This window comes from Fukomys damarensis, unplaced genomic scaffold, assembly GCF_012274545.1.
Source record: "Fukomys damarensis isolate Sample0158 unplaced genomic scaffold, DMR_v1.0_HiC HiC_scaffold_7, whole genome shotgun sequence".
Lineage (NCBI taxonomy): Eukaryota > Metazoa > Chordata > Mammalia > Rodentia > Bathyergidae > Fukomys > Fukomys damarensis.
In genome coordinates, this window is record NW_022900919.1 from 30,531,694 (window position 1) to 30,553,662 (window position 21,969).

The window sequence follows — 21,969 nt, forward strand, 5'->3', positions numbered from 1 at the left end:
AGATTACTTTAGTGTCTCTTAGGAGTACTGGAGTGCTTCCAAGGATGAGTGCCCCCTCCCACACTGACCCTGGGTTTGGTCATGTGACTTCCTTTGGTCAACTGGACACAAGCAAATGTGATTCCATTTGGGAGGCTGAGGAAGGAGGATTGCAAATTACAGCCCAGTCTGGACAATTTTGCGACTTAGGGAGACCCTGTCTCAAAATACCATGCTTAAAAAAATAAAATGGGTGGTGATGGTCATGAGAATTCAGCTCAGAGTGAAGGCTTTGGATTCAATCATTAATACTGTGCAAAACACAGCAAAGCAAAATAAAACTAAACAATAAAACCAACATAAGCTTGTCCTCTGGCTATTTTGCCATAGGAAGAAATATAGTCTAATATTTTTGAAGACTAGAGTACCAGCTTTTCATCACCCCAACTCAACTCAGCCCCAGCAATATAACCTAGGTGAGATCAGTAAACTACAAAATTGTGAGAAACAATGAAGTTTTTGTTTTAAGCTGCTAAATTTGGAGCCATTCATTATCAGATATTTATTGCTGCAAAATATTGAACCTGGAAGGGCTCCGTGAATTTCTTCCATTATTAGCCTTTCAAAACCCCTGCACAGTTTGCTTAGAGATCATTTAACCCTTCTCAAAGCCTGGGTTATGGATGGGAAGCATGCACATACCCTGGAGATGGCTTCTCCCCAGACCTACTGAATCAGGATCTCCAGTATTACAAGATCCCCAAGTGAGTCCTAAAGCAATCAAGTTTGCAAAGCACATTAAAGTGTGCACATTAAACTTTAAGAATAGGAGCAGGCCTCTAATAATCCTTTTCAGAAACTTTTTTCATTCTTCAAAAAGAAGTATTTTTTAAGTGTGTCCTTGTACTCTCAGATCCATGGCGCGGTGGAGCCTAGTCAGAAGTGTTCTAAGCACCGGGCCGCACCTGCGTTTGGATGTCTGGAGTACAGGATCTGCAGCCACTTTAATAGTTCGGAAACCGCCTCACCAGAGGGAAGCCCAAGAAGTTTGTCCCTAAGCAGATCCCATATAAGGTGGGCCCCGCCCTCTCCCCGAACCTCCCCTTGTCGCACCCACTCGGGCTCACGAAACAGCCTTCTGCTACTGCGCATGCTCGATCCGTCACTCGCTCCGGAAATCCGCGCTCCGAGTTTTCCCGCCGCCCATTGGTCAAAGTTAGCCATGGGGGATGAGGGGTAGCAAAGCGGTTGCTGTTTCCAGGCCCGCCATAGGGTTCTGGGGTTAGTGATGAAATTATGACTTCTTGTCTGAGCGGAGGATGCACTTGTAGTTTAAGCATCTCAATGCGTGAACATAAACCCCATAGAATTGTCCTCGATTTGCCGATGAGACAGAGGTTTAGAGGCGCAGACTTGGGGACCTTGGCTTCTGCCCTCCCCCAGATTGTCTTCTCCAGACTCTGGTCAAGTCCTATCTGATAGCTGAAAGGGCAGGGTTCTAGGTCTGGGCTGCCCAAAAGGAAAGACAGGAGTTACACTGAGCTGAAGCCGCTCACGGTGGTTCATTTGACCTTAAAACTCTGGCTCCCTGGAGGATTCCTGGGCAGGGTGGAAGAATGTATGCACGCTGCCTGAATTTACATTCTGCAGCGAGGGAGCTAGGCTCACGTACACCGGGTAGCCTAACTCCCTTGTGATGAACACGAAATTGCAAATTTAACAATACAAACACTCCCACTAACATCTGACTTTAGCCAATGTTGATAACATTCCCACTTGAGTTTATAATATCTGGTATCCTTTTTTTGCTTGGTGCCCTCATTTGAGAAAAACACATGCTTGGAACATCTTACATTAGCCGGGAAGGCCCTAGCAGAGTACTCTACAAAACAAACTGTGATCATCCGGGAGCCTGGGTTTGTTCGTCCAAATGAACTGCTAATTCACGCACAGCGGGATAAAGCCAGGTTCTTGTAAATGGTAGGAAACCCTGTTTTTGGTAACTAGTCCCCAAGATTGTGGTCTTTGCTCTGGCCCTAAAGCGCAGCGATCCTTCCCTCTCTGGTTTTAGGAAGATGAAGGTCGGTTTAGCCTTTCTGCAATTTGCGCGCCGGGTTGTCCTCCCTGAAACTGGGGTGTAGCCCGCTTGGCTAAATCGTCCACTGGGCCATCAGGGCTGTGGCCCTGGCTCCGCCCCTCCGTCCACTCGGCCCCTACTCAACGCCCTCCAGGTCACCACCAAAGCCCGGAGCATGGATTCAGTGGACGGGAACATTTCTGCGCATGCCCAGTGACCCCGCAGGTGGGGCCGAAGCGCGACTACAAGTCCGGCTGTAGCCGAGGGGCGGGGGCAGAGGGAAGTAAGTGGGCGGGGGCGGCCCCCGGGACGCGAGAGTTTCGGCCGCTGTGTGCTGCCCTGGTGAGAGCCCACGCGGGCCAGGGCGGGATGAACTATGGCTTCTGTCAAGGTGGCCGTGAGAGTTCGGCCCATGAATCGCAGGTGAGTGGGGCCGCGCGCCCCCCACCCTCGCCGCTGCTCACCGGGAAAGGCGGGCTCAGCTGCTCTCAAGGCCAGTGGACTTCAGTGTACGGGGCGAGCCCTTGGCCCACCTCGTCCAAGCTGAGTCCTCTGGGGCCCTGCAGGACTTCGTGCTTTGCAGTTTCTGTCACGCAGCCCTGGAGGGGACCCGGGGAGCAGAGAGTTCACGAGTGCTGGGAGAAGATCCCATAACTGTCCCATCCTATTAACTTTAGGTTTGTTTGTCCCCTTCAAAAAACATCCAGGGGTCACATCCAGGAAGACGTAAGATACTTGAGGGGAAATGGGAAGGGGAGTGCCACCAGCTGCCAGGCACACTTCTCTCCAGGGCCAATTCAGAAGTTCCTTAACTACTAACCATGTTACTTTAAAATCTCTTAAAGATTATTTGCAGTCCCTGAGTTGTTGACCCTAACTTCTAATCCGTGACTTCATTCTTAACTTTTGGTTAAAGGGGAATGGGGAAACCTGAACAAACTTTTGATTCCTAGAGGAAAAGTGAAGGACGCCATACACACGCTTGAAATAGTGCTGATGTTAAGAGAGGGGAAGCCTTCTGAGCACATTTAAAATCTAATCTTGTATGTTTCTACGAAGTAATGCTTTTCAGAGGGGTTCCTTTCACTCTTCACTCACTGAAAAAATAATCTGTGCTTCCCTTTCGGTGACCTCTGTACAACCTGTTTAGAAAGATGCTTTGGAAAAGTTACTTTTAAAATCGATTTAACTTTATAAAGAATGGAGTGGGTTGAGTTGCTGGGTGCAGTTCACACAAAGCCATTTGTTCTTATTGACTTCTCAGTGAATCCTCGGACATTGGACTTAGCATATGGCTTTTCCTGTTTAGTCACACTGTCATTTTGTAGAGGTCAACAACAGCTGATTAGGGCATCTGATGAGCATAAAATCACGATATTTCCAGGACTTTATATAACACATCAGAATCTGTATGTTTATTGGCAAGGAGGTAGGTGTTTTTCTGATTTGTAACCATTGAAAACAAGTGGTTTTAGAAATCAGTGTTTTGTGTCATTTTCAGGTTACTTCTAAAGTGTGTTTAAAGAGTGACTTTTTAATCTCTTAAGAAGTTATTTATGTTTATTTGTACATAGTCGTACAAGGTAAACAGACCCCAAAGTCATCTCGATAATTAAAAAATTATTATGGATATACATGTATAAGAAGTTCTTTTTCTTCTTTGGAATAATTTGGGTACATACTAAAGAATTGTATTGGATAACTCTAGAAATAATTTATTAAGCACCTACCAAGGGCAAAAGCATTGTGCTGGATGCTGTCTGGAGGTAAATGGGGTCTGGTATAAAAGTGTCCTGTCGTTTTCCCCTGGCTAGTGAGGGAGATGTTTTATGCTGATAGGACACTCATAAAACTGGACCTGTGGATGGGTCCTGTGAGTACATGCCTTTCCTGTGCAGCTGTGCCTTGAGCCCAGATTCGTGGAGGGGTGGCAGGCAACAAGTAAAAGCCCACACTCTTTGAGCAGGTAAATTGATGTCACCTGGAGGCCAGGTCCTGCCGAAGCCAGGAATTAGCCCCTTACTTCCTTGTCCTCCATTCTTAGTGCCCTTGCTAAAAGAATTCAGTCAAGAGACATAGGCTGTGCAGAGAAATAGGTAGAGTTTATTATAAGGTGAATAAGCTGAGTGTTCTTCCTTCAAGCAGAGGTGGACACTGAGTGCCAGTCTGAATCCACTTTTATGCACATAAAAGTTACTCCTGTGGTTCATAGAACTAGGATAGTTAGAATGCTTTTCAAATTTTTACTTAGAAGTTACTTTGGAATTGCAAATTGTTTTTCTGTCCTTTTTAGATAGAGAGTATTTCCTCAGGGGCTTTAATCATGTAAAGAACTTAAGAAAGAAAATTTAAGAAAGGTGTGTTGTTAATTTAAACCAAGTCCCAACCCAGGGTGGGAGGGTCTTGAAAGAACACTTCCTTTCCTTATATCATTGGGCTGTTGGCCATGGTCTCCAGGACGGCAGTGTGCCTTGTCCTGGAGTTAGATGGCCAGGTGTTCAGGTATCAGAAGGACTGTGAACAGTGTGTAGCATTAAAATATCATGTGCTCTGTGGGATCACTTTGGATCTGAGACAAGAAATTATTATAATGTATTATAAATGTATTTGTCCTTTTACTCAACTGAAAATGCATGTTCTTTGGGAAACCCTGTTTGTCCCTCAGACCCACTGATGTCTAACTTCTTGCCTACCAATGTATGTTTGTGTTTGGCGGACAACTCTGGTGGCATCAGGATTGGGGCAGGAAGTCAAGAACGAGCAGTCTGAGCCAGAGGTGGGGATGGGAAGCTGGGGTAGATACATCAAGAGTTGACATCAGAATTGATGGGACTTGGTAGCTCACTGGATGAGGAGAAGGAGAAAGGGGAAGTGTGCTGAGTCACTAACCCATGTTTGATGCCTAGAGAGGTGGATGGGTTAGGGACAGTAGTATTCTTTTTTTTTAAGTTTTTGGTACGGGGTGGGGTTGGGGGGTGGGGGGATTGAACTTGGGGCTTTGCACTTGCAAGGCAGGCACCTGAACCACTGAGCTAAATCCCCAGCCTCGTTAGGGGAGTAAAAGGTAAGCTTGGTGCATTCTCTTTGGGATATGTAGTGTCGCATGAGGCACAGTGAGAGTCAAGTAACTATTAACTGCGCATCATTTTTTGGTGAAACAGACGCTTCCAAAATGGTCAGGGAAGCATAAAGGGTTAAAACCTCTGAAACATTCATACTGGAAAATTGATAGTAGCTATCAAGATTAGGAATTAAACCCTTTGGTCTGGCGATTTCATTTCTAAGAATTTATGATATGGATTATATACCTGCCTACCAAGATATAAATGTAAAAATAATTCATTGTTTGTAATAAAAAAACATTAATGACCGGAATATAAAAACATGGGGAATTTGTTAAAATTATGACCTAAATCATTTGTTGGAATCCTATACAGCACTTTAAGAAGAGTGTGTTGATCTTAAGAATCTCAAGATTAAAGAATTGAGAAAAGCAAGATACCCACACGTATACTCACACAGTACAGTGGACTACAGTTGGGCGTATGTGTGTTAAAAATAGTTCACAACTTCTACCACACAAGCCATAAGTTGATAAAAACAAAATCGTCAAATCTTTGTGGGAATCACTTGTGTTCCACACAAGAAGAATAGTTCCTATGTAAATGGCATTGCATAGGCCTAATGGCAGAAAGCTTTATTAAGAATTTGTAGGAGCACCATGTACAAAATCTACTCTTTGTAACAATTTTAGCAGGTAGAGACTTAACTGTGTCGTTTTACAGAATGGAAGCATAGTACCTTGTCTTGTTTGGGTGGCTGTAACAAAATTCCATAAACTGGGTGGCTTGAAAATAACATGGACTTATTTCTTATGGTTTCAGAGGCTGGCAAGGCCAAGTTGAAGATGCTAGCAAATAGAGTGTCAGGTGAGGGCACCTTGTCACTGGGTCCTCACAGTGTCCAAGGGGCCACCTACCTGGGGCCTGTTTTACCAAGGTGAAGGTAATGATCTCAGGAGGACTCTGCCTTCATGACCTAGAAATTTCCTGGGAACCTCCAACTCTTAATACCATTGCACTGGGGGTTGGGTTTCAACATTCAGATTTTAGGGTGGCACCTACATTCAAACCATAGCACATAACTTGGCCAGAATCACAGCTGTGCTTCTTAAATGAGTAAATCATTAACAGAAACAATTTTGTTTGTGATTTTTATGGGCAGAAACTTTAACAATTTATATATTGTGTGCTTTTTTTCTGATTTCTTTGTTCTTATCCCTAGTTTTTTTAAAAAACAGTGGCCTACCCATCCTGAGAGGTGCAGGGCCTTAGGGCACACCACCTGGGTTAAAGTTTTGGCTATCACTTATGAACTGAGTAAATTTGAGCAAAGAATGAAGTTATTCCATGCTTGTTTTTTTTTTTTTTTTTTTTTTTTTTTGGTACCGGGTATCAAACTTGGGTCCTTGTGCTTGGGAGGCAGGTGACAGAACCACTGAGCTAAGTCTCCAGCCCCTTGCTTTAGTTTTTATGTCTCTAAAATATTGTTAATAATCATATATACCTTATAAATTGTTGTAAATAAAGCACTTATTTTTCTAAATGTTTTTGATTTCGATAATGAATGATACTCTAAATGGTAGCTTTATAGATAAGTAAAAGAATTCATGAGGTGTTTACATTTATTATATGCATTTATTATATTCTATTGTTTCATTAAAAATACTACTTCTAGATCATTAAATTGACTTCAGGGGAGACTAACAAGTTTCAGTTGGTAGTGTGAAAAACATTGTGGGGTTCAATCAGAGAATTCATGAGGATCAGGCTCTCCTCATAGTGCCTGATACCTAGTAAGGGAACCATAAAGATTACTTCCTGTTAGGCTGGGGGTGTCTCTCAGTGTTAGAGTGCTCCCTAGCAGGTGCACAGCCCAGGGTTTATCTGTGACACCACACACACACACAGACACACACAGACACACACGTATGCAGGGAAAATTTGTCACTATTATTTTTGCAGTTTAATGATTGTAACTTTATTCAGAAACAAGTATTAAAGTTTTTTTACCCAGTATTTATCAACTGTGTCACCTATAGCTGCTCTTTATAAGGTCTGTCTTGTCTAAATCAGGTTCATCACATTCTGTCCCCTTTCTGCTTTCTAGGAGCCTTTCTGGAAGCATCTCTGGTCGAATTTAGCCTCTGACTCATAAGTTCAAAAGAAAGAAACCCAAAAATTCTGGTAGCATTTTGACTGGGATCAGCATCTTTAGGGGATAAAGTCTTCCTTTCAAGAATAAGGTGATAGCACGGGAAAAGAGTCCCTGGTTAGCGTCTTAAGCTGTGCCATGGGCACTTCTTGCATGAAAGGTGGAAGGTGTCTACTTAGACACTGTTATGTACTGGTGCACATGTGTTTGCCTTGGCAGCTGCATTTCTTCCTACCACTTGACTGACCAAGGGCATTTGTCCTTATTTTATGGAGGGGTGGCTGAGACCTCTCAGTGCTGGGCTGAAGCACCCAGAGTCCTTCGTGTGGCTGCTTGTTGCCTCTGGGTTCACAGATGATAGAGGTTTTTAGCTTCTGGGAACTGCAGGTCTGATGGGCAAGAAGGCACAGACCCATGGCAATAGAACCCCTGTAACATTGGAGACTACAGGACTATAGAACCTGGGGAGAGGGTGTACTCCAGGTTCTCTTAGATGAGAACTTGAGAGCTTGGAGTTTGAGTTGAGCCGTGAGGGGCCATGAGCTACATTTCCAGCCCAAAAGAGGATAGGAGTATTTGTGTGTATGTGTATGTGTGTGTGTGTGTGTGTGTGTGTGTGTGTTTCTAGGGGTTGAACCCAAGACCTTACGTACGCTATGCAAGTGCTCTATCTGTGAGCTACACACTGCCCATTGCTTTTTCTTTCTTTCTTCTTCTTTTTTTTTTTTGGTACCAGGGATTGAACTCGGGGAACCTTGCACTTAGGAGGCAGGCAGCAGAACCACTGAGCTAAACCCCCAGCCCTCAGTTCATTTACATCTAGCCTTTTCTTTCTCTTTGCAGTAACATAACATGTATGCTGTTTTATATCTTGTTTTTTATAGTTGCAAGTGACATTGAGAACCAGTCAGCATGAGAGGGGCAAAGGAGTCAAAGGTGACTCTGAGTGCTTTGGGGTCTTAGTAAGTGAGTGAGTGACTTTTCCCAAAGAAAAGAAGGCTGGGCATGGAGCTGGCTGGTGTGGGTGGAGGCACATGGTGGTGGTTGACTTGTTTCAGGATACTAGTGAAGATCTAAGCCACAGGAGCGTAGATGGGTGACCAGTCTGCAAGTGCATGATTGGAATTCACCGAAAGATAGTAGTGTCTGTCGGGGGATTGAATGTGTCTCCAGGGACGAACAGTCAAGAAAGGAGAGCAGAGAGGGACAGCAGTGCTGAGTAACCAGTGTCATGGATGGCTGGGGCTCTTTACCAGGCTGGCTGAGTGATCTGGTGTTTTGATTGTCCTCTAGAAGGCTCAGTGTCTTTTTTTGTAAAACAGCATTTCTCCAGGTGTGGTCCATTGAGACTGTGAGGGCTTGTAAAATCAAAACTGCTTTCACAATATTACTAAGATGTTATTTGTGTTTTATACTTTCATCCTCTCCTGTGCGCACAGTGAACCTGGTGATTGTGTGCTGATGTTCTGGCTTTGTGCATTTTAGCTAAAACATCTCTCAGTTTTAATTTCTAATGTGTTAATTTTCAGTAGCTATAATTGCTGTTCAGAAGAGCTCTTTGGGCTCCTCATTAACTTTTAGGAGTGTCAAAGGGTCCCAAGGCCACATGGTTGAGAACCACTGCTGTAAACTAATGCTGCTCCAGCCTTCAAGGAGATGAGATGTACTAGTGTAGAGTGTGTTCAGTGAGTGTTATGACCTTTCAAAAGCTGTTATTGTTTTCCTTCATGCTGTGATTACTGACAGCCTCTTGAAGGAGGCAAGAGTGGAGGATCAAGCAGTGGAGAGGCCAGGGAGAAATGTAGGCCAGTAGATGCCACACCCACCCCAGGTCCAGGCTTGGGAAGCAAAGAGGTCCCCAGAAAGTAGGCTGCCCAGGTCAAGGCCAAGCTCTGCTGACTGAGGTAGAGGGTGGGTGTTCCAGCTGGGGTGGGAGGGCCATCGCTGCAGGAACCTGGGGGTGTGGGCCTGCCTTCAGGCTTGACTGCCCCTGTGATTGAGATGAAAGGAGAAAGAGAGCCTCAATTCACTGGGGAAGAGTTTGGCTTCTGTAATTTGATCTTTTCAAACTTTGCACCTTGTTTTAGGCATACAGCCTGACCCAGATTGCTTTGCTTATCTGGGCTTTGTAAAACCAGACTTGGCAGAGGACAAATGTTTTTGTTTTAAAAAAGAAAAACAACAGGTGGGAAGTTAGAGAGTTGAAGAAGGGTGAAGGGACAGGGAAAGGAAGGGGCTGGCTCGAGAGAGAGCTGCAGCTTCTGTGGGTGCCCTTGGGGATGGTGCTGGGTTTGGAGGTTTTTTCCTTGTAGGTGAGCTTGACAAGTAGTGTGAAGCAGATGGCCGATCTTAGTGTGTTTAATGTATTTAATAAGGTGTGAGTAGTAGCATTTAAAAATGATCTTCGATGACTTTTAGAGTATTTTACTAAACACAATTTGGAATAAAACTTCTGTTGCTTTATTGTAAGCATGGACTTTGTGTCTTTGTGTGTGTATGTGAGTATTAGAGATGGCCCAGTTGCATGATACAAAAGCACTTGTTTTGAAGTTGACTTATTTACACACTGTTATTTCTTGGTTAGTTTTCTAAATTAGTTGTACTTGATTTGCAGATTCTGGAATTGGGACATAATCTTATTTTGTAAAAGAAAATATATTAATAATAGTTACAGCCAGGAGCAGGTGTGGTAGCGGTTTATAATACCACCCCTGTAGTGACTTTGAACTTCACTTTCTGTCATAGCCTGTATTCTGTCAAGCTCAAGTTATGAAAAAATGGGGGATAAACCCTTTGTGGAAGTTGGTCAGGGCTAATAACATCAGGCTGAGCTCCTGCCCTCATAAACCAGATGGTCCTGGGCCGAGCAGTGTGTATGTGTGTTTCCTGTTTCCTCTACCTCCACATAAATTCATTATTCATCGTTGCTGCCCAGTGGAAGGAAAGAGCTGTTTCTATCATCAGCTATCTATTCATAGATACTCTTGAGTACATTTTAGTAGGATATGTAGAGTTTAGTGCAAATTGAGAAAGTTAGTGCTTTTGGTGTAATGGTCTTGATAAGTAAATTTGGTAATTCATTACTGTTTCTGATTACTCATTCACCTACTGGGAATTCTAAATCCTGAGCCATCATCATCTAATTCTGAACAATCCTATGGCGTATTATTAGCTATGGTTTTTAGATGAGAAAACTGCAGACCAGAGAAGGATGAGATCTAGGCTCAAATGCTATTTCTTCTGAGAAGCCTGTGTCATGTCATTCTGATTTTCTGGTGTTGGAGCATTGATTTGAATGAATTGTGTGTACCTGTGAAGTTATTTTTGTTTGTTGTTCCTCCTTCAAGCTCTGTGAGAGCCAATAACTGTATCTTGTTCATGGCTGTTTCTTCAGGGCTTAGCACAGTGCAAGGCACACGTGGGCATTCAAGAAGCATATGTGGCGTTCATGACTACCCTCTTAACCTTCCTTGTCCTTCATGTTTGTAAGCAAGTAGGAATCCATAGCCTCAGCCTTGGGAGGATGCTGATATTGTCGCCTGTGGGTGGGGGGAGAAGGGAACCTTGACAGTACTCCTGCTGGGTATGGGGAAGAAGGGAGGAGTGGAAGAGGGCTGAGGAAGAGCCTTGGTACAGAAGGCAGCAACAACTCTTTCCCTATTCATTAAGTTTGTTACAGGTAAATTACGTACTCAGTGCTCCTGTGTTTGTCTCTGAAGTTTAGACACCTGGAGGTACAACACTGCTGTGTTTTAGTACTACATAATGTATGGGATAGAATACTCTGTTGTCCCTTTCTTCAAAAAAAAGTGCTTTTTAAAATGTTTATTATTTTGAAAAAATAATGTGTTTTGGAAGGCTTATGATTATACAGAACTGTGTACTTGAACAAGAGTTGTAAAAGATATCAGCTTAGTGCACACTGATATTTTTTGCTTTTTACTACTTAATTTTTTAAAAAAGGTGGTTGCTCACCAAATTAATTTCATGATCTGTAGCTTGAAATATACTAGTGTAGTGAATTTATTATCTAGAGGAATTGGTAAAAATCTGATTTTCCTTTTATGTGAGAGAACACATATATTTTGAAAAATGTTTATTATTTTGAAATAATTTTAGATTTTTAAGTTGCAAGAATGTACAGAGTACAATAAATATTTTAACCCATATTCCCCTAGTGTTGGCATCTCTCATATGATTGTCCAAATCAAGGAATTAATATTTGTACAGCATTAAGTGGGCTTCATTTGGATTTTATAAGCTTCCCTTTTTCTAATCCACGATGCAGTGCAGAACCGTGTCATTCAGTGGCTCATCTCTTGTCTTTCTGTTTGTTGACAGTTTTTCAGGTCTCCCTCATTTTAAGTGACCAAAACTTTTGAAGAGTACCCGTCAGTTAATTTTTAGAATGGTCTTCAAATTGAGTTACCCTGTTGTTTTACCATGATTAAATTGAAGACTTGCAGTTTTAGCAAGAATCACGTGTAAATGATGTTGTCCCCTTCATAAGTCTGAAGGGCACATAAGGGCTTTTTACTGGTGATACTGACATTGACCACTTGATAAAGGTGTTATCTGCTAAATTTCTGCATTGCACTGTTCTAGTTTTCCCTCTTGTAATTAATGTATTGGGGAAATTACTTTTTTGGCTTCCATTTGACATTTTTCTCCCATGGGAACACATATCAATTTTCCTAATAAGTTACTGTGAATATAACAGTAACAAGACATTTTTTCCTCCTCTGACTTAGCATTATTTGAAATGAGTTGTAGCAAGATATCAGCTCAGTGCACACTGATATTTTTTGCTCTTTACTACTTCATTTTTTAAAAAAGATGGTTACTCACCAAATTAATTTTATGGTCTGTAGCTTGAATTATACTAGTGTAGTGAATTTATTATCTAGAGAAATTGGTAAAAATCTGATTTTCTTTTTATATGAGGGCACACAAATTAGGATGCTGTACAGAAAATGTCGGTTCTCTTCTTTGGAAGCTGGGGGTGAACTGAGGTAGCGATAAATATACCAAGAGGATTAATCAAGCTCAGAGCGAGAGTTTTAAGCTTTTAGAGTTGAGGAGTCAGGACCCACCATGGGACACAGGCTCTCTTGAGCTTGTTTCCCTTGGTCCTGGTGGCCTTGGGGTATCTTACCTGCTGATTCTTATTTTCAGGGTCTTATTAATAGAGTCTAAATCATCACAATCACTCTGCTTGGAAATTCTGTGTAGGGCACAGGTAAATCACTTGATGAACTCCCTCTGAGTGGGACTTAGATTCCCTCAGGGAATTTTAAGGAAAAAATGATTCAAGGTGATAGAGACTTAGCTCAAAAGTGAAAAAAGTTGCTGAGATAAAGCTTTTAAGGATAGATTTTGGTGTGTTTTCCTCCTTTTCCTAAGGTTAGTGCTATTACATGGGCTATGTCTGCTTATAGAAGGGCAATTGTGAGAAAACCAACCCATCAGTATACCAGGTCTGGTGCCCACATGAGATAATTTAAGTGCTTTTCTTCATCTCTTTGAAAGAATTTAACATTTCATTTTGAAGTATTTACGAATTACAAAAAGTTCTTACGTACATTTTGCTCATCTTCTCCAAATATGGCATAATAGTCAAGACCAGGAAAGTAGCATTGGTGTGATATTATTGACAGATATGCAGACTTTGTTTGAATTTTTAAAATTGTCCCAATTATGACTATTTTTTAGTCCAGGGCCCAGTCTAAGATCCCAAAGTACATCTCATCCATGATTAAGCTTTACTTGTTACTAGTGTTAACTTTGCCTGTACTAATATTATATTAAGGCTAAGAATAGATGATGCATTTCCAGAATGACTCTGCCCATTGAAAATACTGTATTGAGGAGTTATGTCTCTGCTGTTGGAAAATAGATAGGCACTTTTGATCTGTGAACACTGTGGTTGGTTTAATTGCTCATTTTTACAGATCAAATGAAAAGGACACATGGAGACTTTTAATCCTTGATGTGGAGTGAAGGGCTGCAGTTGATGGTGAGCTGGGGAAGGGCATCTCTGTGGTGTGTCAAGGATTGCTTTTAGGAAGAATTAGCTAAATTATAGTGCAGAGGCTATGCACTTAATGCCTACAGGGGCCAGGCAGGCCCAGCATAATTCCACATCAGAAACCTGAGCATGGAGCAGAGGATAAATGGCAGCTGATTCTCAATGCCTGAATCAGGGAAGTGACAGGGTGTGCAGAGGCTTTTGTAATGTATTTTCCACCACATTTTAGTAGCTTAGCATAGAAGGCACCAAAGAAAATGGTCTTTTGCTCTTGGAAGCAGGCTGCAGTGTGGTTCCAGGCCAGCAGATCTCTTCTTCTACTTCATGGAGCCTCCACTCTGTGCCTCACTACCATCTTTGTCCAGCCAGTACAAGGAGAGTATAGAGCTGGCTTACGCACTTCTTGGCTGCTTTGGTGTGGGCTGGAAATGCATCACTACTGCTCACCTTCTTTTGGTGGAGACTGGTCATGTGACAGCATATGGTTGCAAGAAAGGCTGGGAACTGTCACTTACTGGCTCAGAGTCACTTTCCAGTGACAATTCTGTACTAAAAAGGGGAAGTTGTTGATTTCTTCTGCATCCTACATCTGGAGACATGGTATCTCCATTCCAATAATTGCTGCTGTGTTCAGACTGAGCATTCCCCGTTCTGTCTACTGAAGATACTCTTTCCCTCATGTCCATATGTCCCAATCCTCTTGTCTTTGGAGTTTCTGTTCAGATGTCACCTCCTCAGTGTAGATTTTCTTAGTTAACCCAAGGAATATAGCATCCCTCATTCCTGGAATTTCCTGTCCCTCTTGTCTACTTTTTCTCTTTGTGGCATTTACAACAATTTGGGATATTTTATATTTCCTTTACTGGCGTATTGTTTGAATCCCTCCATGAGCACTGAGGCCATTTCTATCTTGTTCTTGGATTATGTTCCTGGTACTTGGCATGTAGCACGTTTAGTAAAAATGGGACCCTGGACTGTTAAAATCCCTAAAATTTCAAATGTTGGCAAGGATTACAAATAAAATAAACGAGTAGACAGACTACTGTGCAAGCCAACCAGATCATCTCTGTGAGTGTGATGCTGTTTGCCAGCTGTCAGGCTGGGCCTAGGGTGGAGGCCAGGAGCCAGGGGCTGAAGCTGAAAGACGAGAGTTTGCCTCCTTGGTCAGCAAATGGCTCATTTTATGAGCTTTGCACATCTCCTCACCTCTCTGGTGATTTTTCTTCAAAGGCATCAGTCAAACAGTCTATACCCCTCCTTCTCTTCCTTCATTACTGTGAAAACTAAGTGAGGTGGGTGATACATAAAAACAGCCACCTATGATAGATGCTCAATTAGTGGTTGATCAGTTAATGGATTTGTTGAGTTGCACATGCTCAGGCCTCTGTATGAGGTGCTAGGGTCAAGCCCAGAAAGCTTCCAGAAGGAGCATGGCTTGATGTGGACACTGGAAAATGCAAAGGTTTATGATAAGGGGAGGATCTTGCAGTCATGAGGTCAGTACTGGGTGTTTGTATGTGCAGGGTTCTTTTCAAAGTTTGGAGATTCATCAGGGAACAGCATCTAGCTGCCCCAGGAGCTTATATTCTCATGTAATGCCATTTCAAAGAACTGTATAGTGAAGTGTGGATAGAATTTGTTTATCCTGTGGCTTCTTTAAGTAAAAAAAAAAAATGAATGAAATTAACATTAATGATCAATCTAAAGTAGCCTAATTATTCAAAATATTATTTCAACATGAGAATGATATAAAAATATGAAAAACTTTACATTTCTTCTTTTGTACTATCTTTGAAGCCTAGTGTGTGTTTTATGCTTACAGAGTAGCACATTTGAAGTGCTCAGTAGCCACATCTAGCTTCCATATCAGACAGCACAGGTCTACTGAGTAAAGCATCATGAGATATGGTAAGTTGTTATGATTTAGATCTAAAATGTTCCACAGAAGTCTCATGTTTGGAGGTGGGACTGGGTTGGAGGGGATGGGTCACTGGGGATGTGACCTGGAAGGGTATATTCTCATCACTGGCTCCTCTCTTTTCTGCTTCTTGGCTGCCATGCTGTTCTGCCATATCCTTTTTGTCTGGGAGTCTGCTAACCATGGACTGAACCCATCAAAATTTTGAGCCCAAATAAACCTCTCCTCCTTTAAGTTGTGGTATTGGCTGTTTTGTCCCAGGGATGTGAGAAACAGGTGGTGAAAGTTCTATCAAGAAAATAGAGCATAGTAAAGAAGTAGATACCCTTAGACAACAGTGGTTAGGAAAGGACACTCTGTGCAGGTGATATTGATGAAAGAAATACGGTGAGGAATTGTGAGACTATCTGGAAAGGATATTCTAGGTGGAAGTATCAGGAGGTACAAAGTCCCTGTGGCCAAAGTGTGCCTGAGATGTGCAGTGGATACAAGGAGCCCATGGGGCCGGAGTGCATGAGGAGGCAGAGTGTGTCGGGTCTTGTAGGGGCTAGTGACTCATAATAGGGTGGTAGGCCTTTTTCTAAGTATAGTTATGGCCATTGGAGGGGGGAACATGGGATGACTGATCTAACTTACGTTGTCAAAAGGCCACTTAGGCTGCTGATGGAGAATGGGCTCTAAGGGAGAAAGCTTGGATGGCTTTGAGCAAGAGGTGTGAATGTATATGATCATGATTGTGCATGTGGCTGTTCACTCAGTGAGCATTTATTGACCACCTACAAAAGGCAGAGTATCAGGCATTGGATACCTCTGACGGCATGATCCCATCCCTAGGAAGCACAAACTGCAGGTGACTAGGAAGTTTGAATTGAGGAGCATTGGAGAAGACGACCATTCTGTGGAGCCAGGTGGAGCACATGGCTATGCTGGACTTTGCTGAGCTGATGCACAGGCTGGAGCCTTAGGGAGGAGAGCTTTGCGTAGGTCATCTGTAGATTCCTTCTAGAACTGAGAGCAGCAGCTTGGATTCTGTAGGCAATGGGCAGCCCTAAAGGGAAGCTTGGGAACTGGAGCTCAATGTTATCACTGCCTAATGAGGTCAGTGGCCCCTGGAGGGAAGGAAGAAGGTGAAAGGGGAGGGAAATAGGAATGTGCCAAAGGCAGGCCTTCCCCAGGGCACTTTGCTCATTTCTAGTGTAACTTACCCTGCCCTGGCTGCTCACAAATAGTTTTCAGATTTTCTGACCTTTCTGACATGTCATAAATGAATTAATAGTCAGTGTAAAAAATTTATTCCTCCTTTCCTGATTTTATTGTCTCAGATTTGATCTTTGAATTCTTTTCTCTTATGACTTTGAAGAGTCAGTAGATGTTGTAGTCCTTTGTTTTAATTTTGACATCTTTCTCTTTTTCCTTGTGTTCTCTGACTTTTGAGAGGCAGCTGTCACTCAGTACTGGATAAAGCAAATATATTTTCTGTACTATTTTCCTTAGCCTTTGAAGCATGTTTGTAGTATTGATTTGCTATTTCTTCTCCATTTATCCATTTGTTTTTCCATTCAGTAGACTCTACATGCTTTCTTCTTGGGAGAAACTGCTTTTGACCTTTGGACTGTGGCTTTATTAAACAAGTGACATTTCTTTGGGAGTGTCACCTACCTGTTATCTTACACTTTTTGTACCAAGCTTAGCAGAGTAAAGGGTGCAGTCTAGGTATGAGTCAGAGGGTAGACAAATCACAATCTAAAATTACAATCTGGGACTGTCACTAACTGCTGCATCATATTATACTTAAGCCTGGTCTTCTGATCTCATCTTTACTCTTACGTAGATGAGATACATGGGATAATAGCACCTTATTTATAGGATGATATTGAGAGCTGAAGGAACTAACAGCTAGAAAATGCTTGCCAAGAGTAGGCACAGTCATTGCGAACTATTACAGTTTTGCCTTATACATCTTAGGGTTTTCGTAAATTTTGTGGTGATGTGGAATGAAATCTTACATAAAATAATTAATAACAAATCGACAAAGTCTACTCCTCATCAAGTACTCAATTCTACTGTGATAAAGTGTAGTAGGTTTTTGGAGAAAAAAAGCTCAATGTGAGCCCAAGTCTGCAGGCAAAGTATTGCAGGAAAGTTGAACTTTGAAGTCTGAATAGGCTTAGCTTGTGAAGAGCAGATGTTTCTTTGGTGACTTTGTTATCCAGCCAGCCATTGAGCTTTCACTGAGCCCTTTCTTTGGCTGGGAACGAGTAAGGACATGATTGTTACCCTCAAGTAGCTCATGATCTTACAGTAGCAGCATAAGCCAAGAAAGTCTCATGGGTTCTCTAGATTGTAATGTTGCAATAGAGCACAGTAATGTGGGGTGAGGAGTGTTTGAGTGGAATTCCTTCTGAGGGCCAAGACACATCCTAGAGCCTGAATTGAGGGCAAGCCCCAAGGCCCCAAACTCTGGCCTGTGACTAGGGATGCTGCACATTTTCTTGAAATGCTGACTGAGTGGTAAGAGTAGGGATTGCAAAGGCAGGAGGTCCAGATTACGGGCTCTTTTTTGACCAGTTGTGCACTTTGGTCTTGTTGTTCTTGTACTTTTGTCTAAAAATGATATAATGAACAGAAAACTCCAGTGGCACAAGAAATAGTACCAAAAATCAACAAATGGGGTCCTATCAAATTGAAAAGCTTCTGGAAACCACCAACAGAGTGAAAAGACAACCAACAGAACTGGAAAAAAAATCTTGACAGTTATTCTTTAGACAGAGAACTAATATCTAGAGTATATAAAGAACTCAAACAAAAAATTAGAGTCTCCAAAAATGAAAGACCCAGTCAAAAGATGGGCAACTGAAATGAATAAACATTTTTCAAGGAAGTACAAATGGCCAATAAATACGTGAAAAAATGTTCAACCCCACTATCAGAAATTCAAATTAAAGTATCAGTGAGATTCTATCTCACTCAAGAAAGAATGACTCATCAAAAAATCAATTAATAAATGCTGGCTAGGCTGCGGGGAAAACAGGAATACTTCTGCATTTCTGCATTGTTGGTAGAAATGTAAACTAGTATATCCAATCCAGAAGTCAATATGGAGATTCCTCAAAAAACTTAAACAAGAAATTATGTTTGATCCAGCTATTTTCCCTTCTAGGTATCCTCCCAAAAGTGTTAAAGACATTGCATTATAATGATACATATATACCCATATTTATAGCAGTGCAATTTGTAATAACTGAAATTATTGGAAGCAGCCTATATGTCCATCAGCAGATAAATGGATAAAGAAAATGTGGTATTTATACACAGTGGCGTGTATACTCTGCCATAAAGAGGGATAAACTTGAGTCACTTGTAGGATAATGGATGTACCTTGAGACCTTACTGTTAAGTGAAATAAACCAGATACAAAGTTTAACTACCACATGGTTTCTCTTTTATGACAAACCCAAAGTATGCAGAAAGAGAAAAATAAAAAATAGATAATAGAAAGTAGGGAGATAGATTTTGTTCAAATGAAAAAGATCGAGATGGAAGGGGAAGGGAGTGCAGGGGAAGGAGGTTTAAAAAATTATGATGTGCTATTTACATGTACCACCTCCAGACAAATAATGTAATTATTTTGCTAATAAAAATAAAAACTGGAAAAAAATGCTGTAACTTTAAGTTGATTCTATAGGCAGTGGGAGCCATTTTGCAGATGAGTGTACCCAGATGAGCTTTGTGTACTGTAAATCCAGGGAATGAGACTACCAGCTGTTAGAGCTCTTTAGGAGGTGATGGTCTGAGACTAGATGAAGGTAGGCCTGAGCTGGGGCACTGCAGTTGGATGCACCCTCTCACCCATCTGCTCCCCACTACCTGTCTGACCCATCTCCTGGCCAGTCATTTAAACCCACTCCTCACTCACCCACCTAACTAACCACCCACCTGTCCAACCATCCAAATCTCATCCATAAGCCTTCTACCAAACCAGCCAACCATCTCTGTTATTTATTAAGCTCCTATATCAGTGCCACGTGCTTGGGAGACCACAGTAACCAGGACCATCACTTTCCAGGTCTGGAGCTTATTGTCTAGTTGGGAGGAAGCAGATGTCATGGAAATCTCACAAATGGATGTGCATTAGAGGTTGACAGAAGTGCTCTAGGAGAAAAGGCAAAGGTTTGTATAAGATCCTATAGCAGAGGGACCTGATCCAGGATGGGGAGAAGGAGAAATCTGCCTAGAGAAAGGGACCTCCAAGCTGCATCCTGTAGGTTTCCAGAGATAACTAAGAGGCCACACTGCTAGTGACTGCCAAAATGGAGGTGTGGGAGGAGGAATGGGTGACAGCTGCCAGGTGGCTGGCCGAGGGGAATGGGCTAGGTAATTTTTGAACAGTCCAGGCTGTACTGTTCATTGTATCAAGGTCTGCTGTCAAGAGCTGTGCAGCAGATAGTGTGGTGGTAGTGCTAGTTCTGGCTCTTAGGTAGTGGCTCCCCAATTCTGTTTCTTGCTCTTCTTAGCAGAGAAGGGACTGACCCTGGGTACTTTTCTGTCTCTTACCCATGACAAACCATGATCTGGACCTCAGAGTCTTAGAAAAAGGCGGTTCTATCCATCATTGGTTGATTGATCAATTCAGCATTCACAAAGTATTTAATACTGGTAGGTATGTGCCTGGCCTTATGCTTATCCGGTACTTCTTAAAAGTTTTGGTTTTGGGACCCCTTGAACTCTTAAAATTATTGAAGACCCTGAAGAGCTTTTGTTTTGTGGGCCCTATATTGACCTTATAAATTAAAATAAAAAATTTTAAAAAATGTAGGACACGTAAGTAGATGCTTCCTTAGGCATCAGAAAGGAGAGCATGAGAGTCATGTTCTGGCATTGTTACAAAAATAATTCTCAACTTACAGCCCTCCTCCCACCCTTTTAAAAGCTGCTGTGCTCCATGTTGGGGCACAGAGGTGTACAAGTCAGGCACCGTCCTTGCCTTGGTTGTACTGGGCCCTGGGCTAGTGTGGGATCCTGCAGTGGGGTTAGGGTTTGTCTGAGCCTGGGAAATTGGGGAAGGTGCTTGGAGGGAAACATCCAGCTGTGACCTGCAGTTTGGATTAGCTCAGAGGGCGAGTAGTGTGGAAGGGGCAGCTTGTGGGAGGCCAGGGACCTCATCAGGACCTGAGGTGTTTATGGCTGTGTGTTCATCCTCCACTTCCAGGGATGATGGCAGCTTTTGGACCTTCGGATGACTACAGCACGGTGTGATTTTTATCCACTTGTTTAGTGTCAGAAGCATGTGTGGCTGTTCTCGGGCCCCTTCTCTGTGTGACTCAAGGCAGTTAAGGGCCTCTTTGTGTCAGAGAACTTCATATTTCAACTGCTGAACCAGACCTGTCAGGCTCTGAAAATGTAATCAAGCCAGGGTCCTCATGCAGAAGGGGCTCAGAGACAGCAGCAGTGTGCAAGAGAAAGAGGCTGAATGAAAAACATGATTAATCCAAACACATTGGAAGAGTGACATGGAGAGCTGAGGATGTGGTGAAACAGAAGTAGCCCTGCTCACTGATGTCATCCTGTTTTCTGGAGCTGAGGCCTCTTGGCTTCATAGAGTGCAGGTGTCTTCTGTGTTAGCTTCAGCCCCCATCCCACCTTTGCAGTGAGTCCAGTTAGTGGGGTAACTTTTTCCAGGTGCACTGGAGACTTTTTTGGCCCTCACATGGCTGGTCCAGAAGGGGTCCCACTTGGTTGGGCATGGTCTCTTTGGGCAGCTGAACTCCCAAAATGAGGCCAGACCTGTTGTGTTGTCAGTCTTTGTTTTACTGCAAAGAACTCTGGTGATATCACAGGGCTGCTAACTTACCTCAGACCCTTCTGGCTCCATGACAGGTTATTTCTTTTATTTCTGCCTGTAAGTTGTAGCAGTGTATTCAGTTTCAGGAAATCTGTGGTAAGTTGTTGAGTGTTAAGAACCTGCTAATCTCATCCCCAGTCTATATCCCTCTGAGTCAGCAGCTTCATTTTTCAGAAGTTGCGTGTCTCTGGGGCATCAGAAGGTAAAAATACTATCAGGAAATCAGAAGAAATGAAAGAGGGACACACAGCTCACATGGAAAAGACAGAACAAATGAGAGGGACACTCACTGCCTCCCTGGTGGTTTCTTTAGTAAATCCTAGGTAAGAAATGAGAAAACCAGAACAAGTCAGACCATTTTGCCCCAGCTGGTTACATCATGCTTAATTTTGTTAAAATAGCTTGGTGGTTTTCATTGTCTCCTCTCCTGTCAAAGCATCATGGATGGAGAAGAGAGTTAAAATATAACAGATTCAGATCTTTAGCTTTACTGCAATTAGTCATTTAAGGAAGTTTCTTCCATTGGAAGTGTGGTCCCCTCTCTTGTCCCTGGGGGCCTGCACTCCCATGTCTGGAGAGCCAACTGGGAGCCTGGGGATGGGTGGATTGGATTTTGGGAGCTGAGTGTCCATTCAGGGGAGACTGAGCTCAAAGCCCGCCCCACTTCCCCATGGAAAGTGGCCCTCCTGGGTCATGTACTGTGTCCCCTACTCCCCTCCTATGTTTTCAGAGAAGATAGAATTTCAGGTTCTTGTATACAATTTTCTGATTTTTAAATTATTGACATGTAGTTATAGGTATTTGAAACCATGAGTTCTAGTTCTGTTTAAACTGTTTTCAAACTTTGGCTTGAAATTAATGTTCTAAAATCTTTCTCCTTTGTTTGCTTTATTTAAACTCTGTATTTACTT

At 42.6% G+C, this 21,969-nt stretch overlaps 1 protein-coding gene across 13 annotated transcripts in view; it reads left to right on the forward strand.

Annotated features, from left to right (window-relative positions):
• The first annotated feature begins 2,277 nt into the window (after positions 1–2,277).
• The window catches only part of Kif16b (kinesin family member 16B), a 486,842-nt gene continuing 467,150 nt past the window's right edge, over positions 2,278–21,969 (forward strand). For all 13 annotated transcript variants that reach the window (XM_010634116.2, XM_033761168.1, XM_010634117.2 and 10 more), the window contains exon 1: positions 2,278–2,479. In XM_010634116.2, coding sequence (XP_010632418.1) covers positions 2,433–2,479 — 47 coding nt within the window. In that variant the 5' untranslated portion in view covers positions 2,278–2,432. The remainder of the gene's footprint in view (positions 2,480–21,969) is intronic.